This window comes from Nanorana parkeri, unplaced genomic scaffold (genome assembly GCF_000935625.1).
Source record: "Nanorana parkeri isolate BGI_ZX_2015 unplaced genomic scaffold, ASM93562v1 scaffold1245, whole genome shotgun sequence".
Taxonomy (NCBI): Eukaryota; Metazoa; Chordata; class Amphibia; order Anura; family Dicroglossidae; genus Nanorana; species Nanorana parkeri.
Genome location: NW_017307513.1, coordinates 484,490 through 498,286, shown reverse-complemented (window position 1 = coordinate 498,286; position 13,797 = coordinate 484,490). Strand labels below are relative to the sequence as shown.

General features: G+C 42.4%; 1 protein-coding gene across 1 annotated transcript in view; it reads left to right on the top strand.

Annotated features, from left to right (window-relative positions):
- PHIP (pleckstrin homology domain interacting protein) overlaps positions 1–13,797 on the top strand; it is a gene marked incomplete at its 5' end in the record, with an annotated part of 40,574 nt that overhangs the window by 18,339 nt on the left and 8,438 nt on the right. The window contains 7 exons of the mRNA XM_018568790.1: positions 2,902–3,057; positions 3,256–3,376; positions 3,720–3,845; positions 6,248–6,320; positions 8,556–8,606; positions 9,957–10,106; positions 10,784–10,936. Of these exons, the coding sequence (XP_018424292.1) occupies positions 2,902–3,057; positions 3,256–3,376; positions 3,720–3,845; positions 6,248–6,320; positions 8,556–8,606; positions 9,957–10,106; positions 10,784–10,936 (830 nt within the window). The remainder of the gene's footprint in view (positions 1–2,901; positions 3,058–3,255; positions 3,377–3,719; positions 3,846–6,247; positions 6,321–8,555; positions 8,607–9,956; positions 10,107–10,783; positions 10,937–13,797) is intronic.

The following is a 13,797-nucleotide window of genomic DNA, read 5'->3' as shown; positions in this document are numbered from 1 at the left end:
AATCTTCTTGTAGACAGAACGGTTCTGTATTACCTTTAAAACGATACAACCGAAGGATTTTTATTTTTTGTCTATTGAGGGACATAGGAAGTCCTAAACCTTTAGGTTATACTGCTGCTTAGAGGAAAACACTTTAAGCCAGCCCAGGATAACCCCTCCTACTACTAGTGTCCTAGGAGGATGGACTTCTTTTCCTTAGCTCTGTTGTGTTAAAGACTAAGTTAATTTTTGTTGGCACCATTTTTCTAAATCAACTTTTTTTTCCATTTGAGAGTGTTCTCTACATGTCTGCTGTAGTCTTGTTTCAATTGCAGCTCCCCCGCTTGGCTTATTGAGTACAGCCTTTGAACCCTGCTGGACTGGGCTTTGTGAGAACAGCCAGGAAGCAGGCGGTGGGGCACTTTCCAGCCTCCGTTGTGGTAAAAGTTAGCTAAGGAGCACTTTCCAAGTCCAGACCTGCTGGCTATGTCTCTACATGTGCCTTGTCACTGAAGTCTCACTTAATGTGTAGGCCAATAAGATTGAGCATCAGGAGCTACGTCATTTTCCTAGGTCATGGGATGCCATAATTCCCTGTTCCTGACAGTTTTTGCCACAGCAGGGATTAATGCAGAGGGCTGATGTCTTTGGTGGGCATAGAGTGCACTACTTGCTTTCTTTCTCGATAGACGATGTAGAGGAAGCATCTCCCCGCTGCTGCTTCTGCTTGCAAAAAGCCACATGGAACCTCTATCAGTTCCTGCTTCCCAGCCAGCCCTATCCTGGTCTTGTGTGTACCTGAGATGTTGCAACATGTCTGATTCCAGTCATGTAGCGACAGTCCTGGTGTACCGGGTGCCCCCTCTCTCTACTAACAGCCCTAGGGCTGCTTGCATCGCACCCACTGATAGTGCTGATGTCTGCCGCCTGGAATCATGTCATCCACTAGTCTTAGGGTTTGTCTTGTCCTCAGAGTCCTCTTTAGTTCTGTTGGATTTTGCTCTCCCTTTTTGGCTGAGGTTTTTTTTTGCCATGGTAATGCTGTACTTTATGACCCATTTCACCTTTATGTGCTGACCATCATTGCAGAGACCAAAAGCCCATGACCTGAGGGGCTCCCAAGCCTTTGGTCACAGAGACTCGGATTCTGATGGATGTGCTTACCCCTGAGAAGTTTCAGTCTGCTGCTGTTTCTCCTATATGCTTCTCGTTCATATACATAGGGCACTTGGGCTAAAGTGCTGGACAGCATTGTTTTCTAGGGACAGCATATCTTTGGAACAGCTCTTATCAACCTTCTCCTGGATGCTACTGGTTAGAAGAGCACCCATCTTCAGTGGAAGAAACCTGATGGACCGACTGCAAAGTCTTTTTTCTCTTTGACTGTTAAGGAATGCTCTTTCTGTTTCTCCACTCCCTTGGACTTCATGTTGAGACACCCAGAGCTTAGCTCCCCATCCACCCCCAAGGTGGTCTGGCACTCAGTCTGCTAAATCCTCAGACATGCCTTTTCAATGCATAAAGGTACGCCTCCCCATTTTCCAAAATGGAGGGGAGTCTGTTGACCATTGTGGACACTTGGACAGCTTGTTTCTCTGATAGTTGGGTGCAGAAGGTTGTGCTCAAGTGCTACAAACTGGAGTTTTATGCCTCCTTTTCCTCCTCTGTTTTCTCACCTCCAATATTCCTGTGTCACTGCACAGATTATCAGATCTCTGTCAAGACTTCACCTCTATGAATAAGCCTGCGGGTGAAACATGTGAGAGGTTGTAGTTGGTTGGGGGTGTGCAGTGCTGGCATTTGTTGCTTTATACACTTTTATTCACTGATATACTGGATTTGCTGTGAATTTCAGTAAAGTCTGCAGTATTGGAATTCTCTGGATAGTGCGGTCTGTTCGTATACTGCTGCATTCCAAGGTGGAGACGCACCTATTAGACCGGCACCTGGGGAGTCCTGATGGTGGCGAAGGAATTGGAGCGGTGAGATTTCCTTTGGCTCTACAAGCCTTCTGAAGTGTTCTGGATCAAGGTGTCTTTGCCCCAGGTCCTGTGTCAGAATGGTTCCAGGGGTTTTTCTCCAATCTGTTTACCATTCCCAAGACTAGAGGAGCATTTGCCCCCATTCCCCAAGCTCTAAATGTCTTAACTGTAATCCAAAACGTTTGCATGGCGTCTACCAGATCTGTCATTGGCTCCCTTCACTGGAAAGGCATTATGGTTTCTGTGGACAATCGAGAATTCTTACAATCATGTCCCCATTTTCCTAGCACATTTCTACATTTTGCTGTGGGGCCCAAATACTACCAGTTTGTGGTCCTGCCCTTCGAGTAGTCACCGAGGTGCTAGCCCTAGTATTAGCCCTACTAGACATCATCCAAGCCAATGTTCTCAAGGGTCAGTTTTTACCCTTTCCTTTTAAGGTGCACTCTGCTAGAGCTGTGAGTGCTTTTGGGGCTTTCCTGCATCAAGCAACTGTAGCACTGTTTGGCCAAAGATTTTTCAACATAAAATAGGGTCTCCAAAGGAGCAGATTTCGAACGATTCCTGCTGAATTGGCCAAAATTTGCCCCATGTGTACCTAGCTTAAGACTTTAAGCTAGAAATTAAGAGATAAGCTTACAAAGACCTGCTAAATGGAGATATCTGAAAGGTAGGAAATATTTTTTTTTTTAAATTATTTTTACGTATGCTGTGTGAATAGGAACACATAACAAAAGCATAGTGTTTTTTTTTTCTTTCAGTTTTGACTGCAAAAGTGGAACTTTACTTTAAATTTTATAAATATAATCGCACCCATTTTAGACCAGGAATTACACTTTTGGTTTAAGCTGCATCAGTTTTTGTGGCTATTTAGTACTATATTACGTGATTTGGTTGAATGCCCAGATTAAATGATTTTCTACTGTTTTTTGAATGTTAGCTGTGTTTCCTGAGGAGCTGGGCACAAGTGTAACATTGACAGAAATTGAGGTCAGGTCGTTGCTCTACAGGACGCTGGATGGAGAGTGGGGGTGTAGAAGAAGAGAAGAAGAATGCGAGAGAATCATTGGTGGCATCAACCAGCTGATGACTTTAGGTAAATGTTTGTACATAAAAAAATGCATTGAGATATTTTGACTTCATTGAAGAGCACCTTTCTATACAGGAGAATAGAATAGGATACTTCCAGACTAATATTTGTAAAGATGTAAATGCATGTTCATTTTATTACCTCTAGCCTTTGGAAGATCTATTTAATGTTTCTTTGTGGATTTGTTTTTTTTTACATCTTTAGATATTGCTTCTGCTTTTGTGGCTCCTGTAGACCTCCAAGCTTACCCAATGTACAGCATGGTTGTGGCATATCCAACCGACCTCAGTACAATCAAACAGCGACTGGAAAACAGGTTCTACAGGTAATTATTACATTATTTGCATGTGGCATTGACAGTATTGCACTTGTATGTTATTCGGTTGCTTGAAATCAGAGTCGTCTCAACTTGACCCCCCAACATAACCTTATGTCTGGTAACAACCATAACACTTTTTTGTTATTAATTACCTTTCCACTGCCTTGATAAGATTACCAGTGCCTAGCATGTGTATGGGAAAACTGCCTGTGAGCGCATAAGAATGCGACAAAATCACAGAATGCTATCTTGCATATATTTGTGGCTCCTAGTGTGCCATCATTCTTTCTTGCATGGTTGTAAAAACACTTGGCTTATGAAATTTTAATAAGAATTATTTTATTTCCAGACGTCTGTCTTCGCTAATGTGGGAAGTGCGCTATATAGAGCATAACACTCGAACATTTAATGAACCTGAGAGTCCAATCGTAAAATCAGCCAAGTTTGTCACAGATATTTTATTGGCTTTTATAAAGTAAGTGTTTTCATTGTCATCCATGTTTTAGTCCTGTAAAATTATATATATTACCAGCATAGTGGTTAAGCACCAAAGCGGAGCACCCTTTGGTGCTTAGATTCACCTCCATTAATGGTCCAGTCAAAACCTTTACTCAGGGATTACGCGGAGGGTGGGTAGGCCGAATGCATTTCAACGTTGGAGACTGAAAGTTTCATTTGCACAGAGTGGAATATATGGTGATGGCAAGGAAGACGGGTCTCCTAGCAATCAAAGGCAAATAACTGAATATACAGTGATTTTTTTTTTTTATTCCCATCTGTAAACAGCAAATATTAAAAATGGATAGGGCTGTCAACTGTAACAGTTATTGTTTTATAAATATGGCAGATGTTACGGAGACCTGGATGTACCATTTTAGAAATGAGAAATTTAGATGTGCGGCAAATGTCACTCCGTCCAGTGAAAACACAGCACTTTATAATTATAGCAAAGTTCAGGGAGGGCCCTTGTAGTCAGTGATTATTGAATTGACCATCTTCCACTTTGTGAATATAAAGAGTGTTGAGTACTGTAATCCTGCATCACTATTTTCAATTTCCCATCAAGGATACATTCTGGAGCTTATATGTTCAACAGTTGCCTCTAGTTTGTGTAGACCTGTATTGTCTGTGGCTAGGACTGTAAGCGGGTTTTTTTCTTCTTCATAAGTAGGTGCTATGTAAACTGTTACGTAATTTGTCACCATTTTATAAATGAAAAAAAATGTATTGGCTGCAGTTCTGAGCTTTTTTCGATCTTACCATGATGACACCACACAACATTAGCAAAGAACACTGGATCCTGAATATCTGAGGTTTGAATAGGACATGTTCTACCTGTGTAGTGCCTAAAGGTGCCCATACACCTTAAGATTATCATACAATAATCGTATGTGATCGACTTTTCGTACGACAATAGTAACGTGTGAATGTAGTGCCGATCGATAGTACTGTACAATCGTACAACTTTTGACGGTCAAGCATGTTTGAAAACTTTGGTCGATCGTACGATGTTCGCATGGTTGGTGGCGTTTCCGTCCGATTGACACTGCGCATGTGCAAACGAAAATAATTGCGGTCAATTACCGCAAGTCGTCCAGGTGTTTTTTTTTCTAACTACCGCTGATTGAACCTTGCGATAATCGGGGCAGGATGGGGCCGTCGTACGACGGTTCGATCATCGGACGAAAAGTTTAGTCCGATAATCGTAAGGTGTATGGGCACCTTTTAAGAAGATTCTAATTGTTGGCACCTTATCTGGAACACCTGATTATAAAACAATTACCATGGTGTGCACTTTTTTACATGACTGGTGTGTGTGCTTAAAGAGACACATTCAGTGTAAAATAGCCAGCACTTTGATAAAAGCTCCAGTAATTATTGATCCATTAAAAAGGTTGTGGCATGTTTACGCATTTCACACCACCTAGTCATTCGATACCTGAAAAGCCAGTAATTACCTTGTGCTGTTTAGTTCCATATAAAATACACGCGCAGCTAATTGAATTGGAGGGCATTTTTTTCTAAATTGCGTTGTTGCTTTTTACAGTCATACTGACTGGTATAGAAGAGAAAAGGAGATAAATAACTGTATACACCAGCCTTTTGGGAGAGTTATAAAGTGAACAGACACTGCTCTGCAATTATGATGGAAACATTCCGTATAAGAGCAGAACTTCGGGCATAAAAACATTAATTTTAAATACTTTCCTTAATAGCCACAAAGGATATAAATCCATTTTGTGTGCACAAAATGCCTTTACAAATCCAGCTATTATCTTGTATAAGTAGCAGTGACATCATCACTGTGCTGCATATAGTCTGTATGGAGAGCAGAGCTTTGGGATGTAACCAGCAGGTCCACTCCCTACAGGCTGCCTGCGGAGAACTACAGGAGGAGAGATTCATCCTGAACAAGGAGAGAGAGCAGCAGTGACTTGTCTTTCTTACAGGAAGCTCCTGTACATGAGGCAAGGTTTCACACTGGATTACAGCACAGAGCTGGAAACGTGCAGAAATACACAAAGAACACAGAGATGAGGAAACTATATAGTGATAAATATCTAAAATATCCATTTTAAAACATGTAAATAAAATAATTGTTTTTGTTTCCATTTTAATAAAGTAAGTTAAATAGTCCTGTAGCTAAAATTCAGCTCGTGCTGCCAACAGCAAGTTGGTGGATGTGGTGGATTCTGTAACGTGATTAAATACATTGTCTGTCTGTAATGATCCAGTTTAAAGGAAGGCTGCTAAAGTAATATCTGCTATGATCATTCATATATAGCTCATGTTCTTCGTATTTAGCTATTGGTTGGTACTCTGCAATTTGTCCTTGAACTTTACCGCTTGCACTGAACTTATCCTATTTGCATTCAGGGACCAGAGTTGCTATGATATCATTCCTCAGTACAACATCATGAAGAAGAAGCTATTGTCAGACTCTGAAGAGGTAAATAACGCTGTACCTTTTTAATTTTATTTTTGTGACTCTTGTCCCGGTTTTCTGATTGGTCAGGAAGCCACGCTGCACAGCAACAAGAGAAGCCGGCTTGCTAGCCAATCCGGAAGCCGAGAGGCGGGCCATGACGTGCCACCTACCTTCCTGATTGGTTTGGAAGCCGGCTTCACTTGTTGCTAGGCAGACTGGATTCCTGACCAGTCAGGAAGCTGGGCGGCACCTCATGACTTGCGTCCCAGCTTCCTTATTGGTCAGGAAGCCACGCAGCCTCAGCAAGTGAAGCCGCTGTTTTTTCGCTAGAACACCGGCTTCACAGGCTATGAGGAAGCCGGGCAACAAGTCGTGATCCGCCACACGATTTCCTGATAATTGGGGCATACGGCACCGTTACTCGGTATCGACGAGTACAGAAAAAAACAAATATCGGTACTCGATACCGGAAAAATCTATCAGCTAAAGACTACCTGTGTAGATTGTGCTTTATAACTGCCAAAATGCTATTTAAACAGCATGTTTAGAAAGGTGAAATGGTATTATAAAAAGAACAGGTGTGTCTCTGGAGTACATACATCTGACATAATGCTTGTGCTGTGTACACTCGGAATACAAACAAAAGTCCTAAATGTCCTGTCAAAGTTTAATATAGCTGTACATGTCAAGGTAGGGTAGCAGACAAATTTTGTATAAGATACTGAGTAGTGTTTTGCAAATTAACCTTTTTCACCCTCAATTTAAAAAAAGAAAACATTTTACAGATATTCTACACTCTCTATAAGGAGGCTGTACGAGTTAGAGCTGGCCATACACTCGTACATTTTCTTACCATCGTTCATATAAATTATTTTGTCAGAACATTCATTAATGCCATCAATGATTTGACACGTGTCGTTCAAACTCATTTGATTTTAACCTTCAATTTCCCAAACAAAAGCCACATTCACGGAAGTTTATTAGAAGAAAACATTTCCAACCTGCTCTTTTGATGATTTTCACTATGGTCAAAAGTGATCGTCGATTTGACTCCCATTAACTTACAGAAGTGAATGTACTTTGCAAAAATACATGTTTTTTTTTTTCTAAGGAAAATGTATTGGTGTATGGCCAGCTTAAAGGAAAACTATGGGGTCAGGGCTTTTCCCTATAGTTCTCCTTCGGGTAACGAGAGGACACAAACTAGCGTCCTCCCGTCACCCTAAGCTCAGTATACCGCGAGCTACAGCTCGCGGTATACTTAGACGCCGCAGCTGAAGCGGATCCCGACAAATATGTCTGGATCCGCCCAGCTGCGTGAGTGACAGCTGGCTCTGCCTATCTAGAGGCAGAGCCAGCTGTACACGCCCCGTCCGTTCCGCCAGTCAGCGCTGGAGGATCGGAGGGGGGAATCCAGCCACTCCCCTGTCACAGCAGAGAGCCGTGACAGGATCGAGAAGTGAGCGAACGCCGGTATGTGTTCACTCCTCGATCTACTGAGCCGACCCGTGACTGTCACAGGTCGGCTAGAACTATGAGGATGAGTGAAAAACACTCACCTCATAGTTCTCCTTTAAGGGGACTGAAAGTGGGGAGTTAATGTGTTATGCTCCAGCAATCGTGCAACAAAAGAATAAATGTGCCTTCCATGCTTTTTTCACACTCTGCATTAGAATTCACGCAGTAGAAGATCAGCTGCGTGTACAATAGAGAGAGACAAAAACCATAACAAACTGTTGCCATAATTGATAGATGTATGCAGAAATACAGTTGCCTTGGTGCCAGCCGTTGTCCGTTGACTTAGGATACACTACATAAAAGAAATTGAACTAATACATATATCTATGCACATAAAGAGTGAAGTTCAGAAAAGAATGCCATTTGTACTTCTAAGTAGAAGGAAAGCTGTTTACCCAGTAATGAGATACAACCAGCAACACACATTTCATAGTGAGAAATTGTCTTTAACTATAGAAACATGAAATAAACAGTTTAATGAAGAGTGAGTGCCACTTGCTGTTATTGAGCAAGTTGTGCAGGTGACACCTGTGGGTCCCAGTGTGAGCAAGGACAGCCATATCCCTGCTCATCCTCTTTCCGCAGACATCTGCTCATCTCAAACCAGTGATGGGAAAACAATGTGATACATTTTAGTTTTAAAATGAGCCCTAAGACGTATTGTGTTACTTCTAGTTTTATTAGTATATGTCTGTGTTCTGAAAGACTTGTTTACCATACATCTTTATACCTTTAAAGGAAGAAGAGAAAGATGCAGATCTACCTGGGACATCCACTAGAAAGAGAAAGGTAAAGGGTGTTGATATTCTCAGTGGGAGAGAAAGTAAAATGGGCAAGATGTGTCTCTACCCTGTGTTGTTTTTATTCAGTCTTTATTTTTATATCCTATCTAGACCAAAGCTGTAAACTTGCATACATTGTATCCAAAGTTACTTGTTTATTCCATTTAGCTTATGTGCAGCAGTGCTTTCAGCTGCCCATTCAGCATGTAATGTGAATGTTTACAAACATGCCCATGTTATGTTGTGGAGAGCCTGGAGCCACCTATTTCAGTTCTCTGTGGTACTGAGAAAATGCCAAAGTATTATGATAGTCCACTGCTAGGTTTTCCTGGTTTGCTAGACATTTGTGGACATTGTCACTCTCCCACTCTGCCCAGTATTTGAGTATTTTCAGACATGTGAGGACAGAGGACAATATAAGGGCCGTTTCACACCACACAGGGGCGGGAGGGGGCGTGGCGGTGCATTAAAGTCAATGGCCATGCCCGCAGTGCGATCGCCCACATCGGAACGCGTGGCACACTAGTGTCTGAATTCTGGTCCAGTGCGATCTGCAAAAATACTGCAAGCACTATTTTAGCAGATTGCACTGGACCGGAACACAGGCACTGATGTGCCACGTGTTCAGATGCGAACGATCACACTGCGGGTGGAGGACGTGACTGCGGTGCCATTGAATGCAGGGAGCCGGCAGGGTTGCAATACAGTGCGTTCCAGAGGCTGACCGCTCTGGAACGCACTGCTTGTGGCGTGAACTGGCCCTAACAGCAGGATGTAAGCTTTCCCCTTGCAACATGTGAAATAAGGCAGCTTCCAAATACAATGTACATAAATGCAAGGGCTTTATGGACTTGGGTGGCGGTATTTGTGGAACTGTGGTTGGTAGTCTGATGGAATTAAAATGGATTAAAGATATTTTGTTTCATGTGATTATGCGTTGTGTGCTTTTGTTATAGCAGAAATATGAGGGCTGCCAGACTTGACTTCCTCCAGAAAATTCTAGATGTCTAGCAGCCGCTGACCCACGGATCTCCACATTTTTGTAGTCTGCGATTCAGGAAAAGTATGCAGTTTGGGAAATTAGGAAGTCCAAATTCCTTATTTGCATACTTGTTTTGATTCAGTGACTTAATGAAACAAAAGTGTCAGCTTGACAACCAGGCTGCTAACATTTTCAGGAGAGTTGACAAAATGCAGCCTCCATGTTATTCTCATGCAAGGCTTACTTTATTACATAGTCATAGGTCAAGACAATGCAGTTAGGATGGTCATATAGAGTCAATTACATTTTCCTATTTGGTGACTTGGGATGGCTATATATACAATAATAATTGCAAGTATCGCTTTCTAACTACAGCAATACCAGCCAAGGAGAAAGTTGCGTACACGAGCCCAGTCATATGATCTACAGTCTTGGAAGATGCAATGTCAGGAGCTGTTAAATCTAATGTTTCAATGTGAAGACTCTGAGCCTTTTCGGCACCCAGTTGATCTCAATGAATACTCGGTAAGTATATGAATTTTAGGCTGGAGCCTTATGCCTTCATGTAATTTTACGAGCTCAAATGCATATTTATTTATTTTTTGTATATTCCTACCTTTTCTTTTACTGAAAGCTAACAAAAAAAAAACTTGGTAACCGTGTATTTTAAAAGTTCCATTGTTTTTTAGAATGTGTATATTTAAGCCCTGGTTCACACCTAGGCGTATTGCATATGCGTGTCTGTCACGCGTTTTTTTTACCGCGATTCGTGGTAAAAAAATTGCGCGACAAACGCGCGTTTCCAAGGGCTACTTGGCTGTATCCCAATGGAAACGCGCAACAAAAACGGCCCAAAGTAGTACATGTACCTTTTCAGGCGTGGACCGTTTTGTAGCGTGTTAGGGACGGGCTGAAATACGCCAAGGTGTGCACCAGACCCATTGAATACAATGGGATTTAGATGTTTTAGCGTTTTGTAGAGCGTTCATCGAGCGTAGAACGCGCTACAAAACGTTCAGGTGTGAACGAGGGCTTATAGTTTATTGCCTTTCCTTCTCTATCTTTCTTTTAAAAGTGAATTGGTTTTAGACAGGATTCTCCATTTGATTTTATTTAATGTTTTTCTTTGATAAAAATTTGACACCTTTATGTTCTAATGTAGATGTTGGGGCGTTTTATATAACAATGTGTTTATTTTATAGGATTATAGAGACATTATAGATACACCTATGGATTTTGGGACAGTAAGAGAAAAACTTGAGGCTGGGACTTACGAGTCTCCTATGGATTTGTACAAGGATGTGAAACTCATTTTTAGTAATTCAAAGGCTTACACACCAAGCAAAAGATCAAAGGTACGCTAGCCTATATGTTTTTGTATAGAAATGTATGAGATGAATGTGTTTGTACTGATTTATTAATGTAATTTCTCATATTGTCTGTGTAGACCACTTAGAAGCCTGTTCTGTGTGACTGTAACAGAGGAATTTCTGTAGATTGGTCAGATAATGAAGGTCTGATGCAAACCAGAATCAACTCTTCTGTGGGAAAGATATTGAAGAACATGCATTATTACATTCTCCCAACTGTTGGCTTCAACTATGAGTGAGCACACGATAGTTTCAGTTGTGAGATAGGTGCTGCCTGAGCTGTTAATTTAGAGGGGAAAAAAAGTTTTGTTTTTTTGTACAGTTTTAAAAAGTGAATTTATCCTTGCACATGAACAGTATCAAAGATCTTAAAGGAGAACTACGGGGGTAAGTGTTTTTCCCCATAGTTCTCCTCAGGGTCACGGGTGGACATAAACTTGCGTCCTCCCGTGACCCAAAACTCACTATAAGAAAAAAGAACTTGCCGCACTCCTTACCGGGACTCCCCAAAAAAAGACGTTTGCCCGAAATGACTGCGGATGGTGCCACCACACGTAGACAAAAAGAAAGACGTCACCAGTACTCCAACAACGATAATAACAGCAATTAGATGCTCATTTATTGACAGATGCTGTCTCTCATTGGCAAGTGCTGTTGGAGCCACACTGGGTCTCCTTCGTCAGGCTCGGAACTACAGCTTGCGGTATACTGAGATCGCCGCAGCCGGGACGGATCCCGACATTGCTGTCGAGATCCACCTAGCTGCGTGATTATCAGCTGGCTCTGCCTATCTAGAGGCAGAGCCAGCTGTACCCGCCCCCTCTCCATTGGTTCCTCCAGTGAGGATCGGAGCGGGGAGGGAATTCTTGCAGGGAGCCATGAGTGACAGTCACGGCTTTCTGCAGGGACAGGATCGAGACGTGAGCGAGCGACGGTATGTGTTCACTCACTTCCCGATCTATTGAGCCAACGTGTGACAGTTTCATTGTCCCACGTCGGCTCGAACTATGAGGTTGAGTGAAAATCACCTCATAGTTCTCCTTTTAACTTTCACGACATAAGCATGGTATTCTTACTAAACTGAGGTAAAACAGGGATGTACAGCTTGGTGCAGACAAGTGTAATAAACATATATGTACAATAATGCACAGAAAGTTAAACCATGGATTTTGAGGTTGTTTGTTACCGTATATACTCGAGTATAAGCCGAGATTTTCAGCCCATTTTTTTGGGTGAAAAGTGCCCCCCTCGGCTTATACTCGAGTCAGCGCCAGCGCGTCTTCTTACTTACCTCGCCGAGCGTCGCGTCACTGCTGCTCCGGTGTGCGGCGCTCCGAGCGGGGTCATCTGGCAGTCTCCGGGTCCTAATTAAGGTGGCCGGAGACTGCCAGATGACCCCGCTCGGAGCGCCGCACACCGGAGCAGCAGCGACGCTCAGCGAGGTAAGTAAGAAGAAGAAAAAACCCCCCGCAGCGGCCAGTCAGGCAGGGGAGCAGGGATGAGTCAGCGGCGCGCTGATCAGGCGAGAGGAGCTCCAGGTGGGGTTGTAATTTAGCGGGCAGGCACCTCTGAGCCAGCTAAATTAGGACCCCACCTGGAGCTCCTCCCACTGGACCAGCGCGCCGCTGACTCGTCCCTGCTCTCTCCGTGATGTGATGATCGATCACCGGCACACGGACACAGTGAGTGAGGGCGGCGGTATATATAGAGTATATACTTCTAATACAGTGCAGACAATACATTTACAATTATACTAACATGAATGTATTAAATGATCTGTATGTAGCCCTGTACTATGGATCATTTAACCCATTCATGTTAGCAGAGGATCATTGTAAATGTATTGTTGCAGGCACTCTATATGTACATGTACTATATACTACATATAGAATGCACTGAACAATAGATTTACAATTATCCTCTGCTAATATGAATGGGTTAAATGATCCGTAGTACATGATATGTAGCCCTGTACCCCCTTTTCCACTTACAGAGCTAGGTTATTTTTCTTTTAAATAAATATTAATGTAATTTTATTGGTATCTATCTACCAGTAGCTGCCTCATTTCCCACCCTCGGCTTATATTCGGGTCAATACTTTTTCCCAGTTTTTTTTGGTAAAAGTAGGTACCTCGGCTTATATTCGGGACGGCTTATACTCGAGTATATACGGTAAATTATATTCATGGAATATCTCAATCACCTCTGTGCATCCATTATGTGGTGCATTCTCCACAGGCATTGGTGGGGTCTGTTTATCCCTCCTGGTTGTGAACAGACATTTTGAAATCAGCAAAGTGCTCAAATTGTCAATTCTACGGGCTACCAATGTAGTTATGCATAAGCAAGATTCTGTTCAAATTGTATGGTAATATCAGCTCAGCATAAAGCGGTTATTTTTTTCATGCATATGGATATTGTGGCTGGAACAACTGTCGCGGTAAATTTTATGATGGTTAAAATACTGTATATACAGGACAGTAGATCTTCTGACTAGGCACTTTCTCTATGCATAACATTTTTTTTCCTTATCATTTTCCAGGACAGCACTTGAGGGGGGTGGCTCCTCTCACCTAAGGCTACCTGAGTTCTTTGTTTCCTTGGCCAAGCAGAGCCAACTTCATAAGTAGTACCCTTATTCATGGCCTTTAGTCAGATGCACTGGTTCCCACGATATCAAGGCAGAAAAAAATAAAAAAAATAGTGACAGTGGATCTGACTGCTGGAGATAGGTTGGATGGTGCACTACAGGCAATTTTTCTTTCAGGTAGTCTTTCTGGCCCTGCACCCTCCTCAAAGGCACAGGATGCCTTGAAGTCTCAAAGCTAAAAGAGAACCACTCTCCA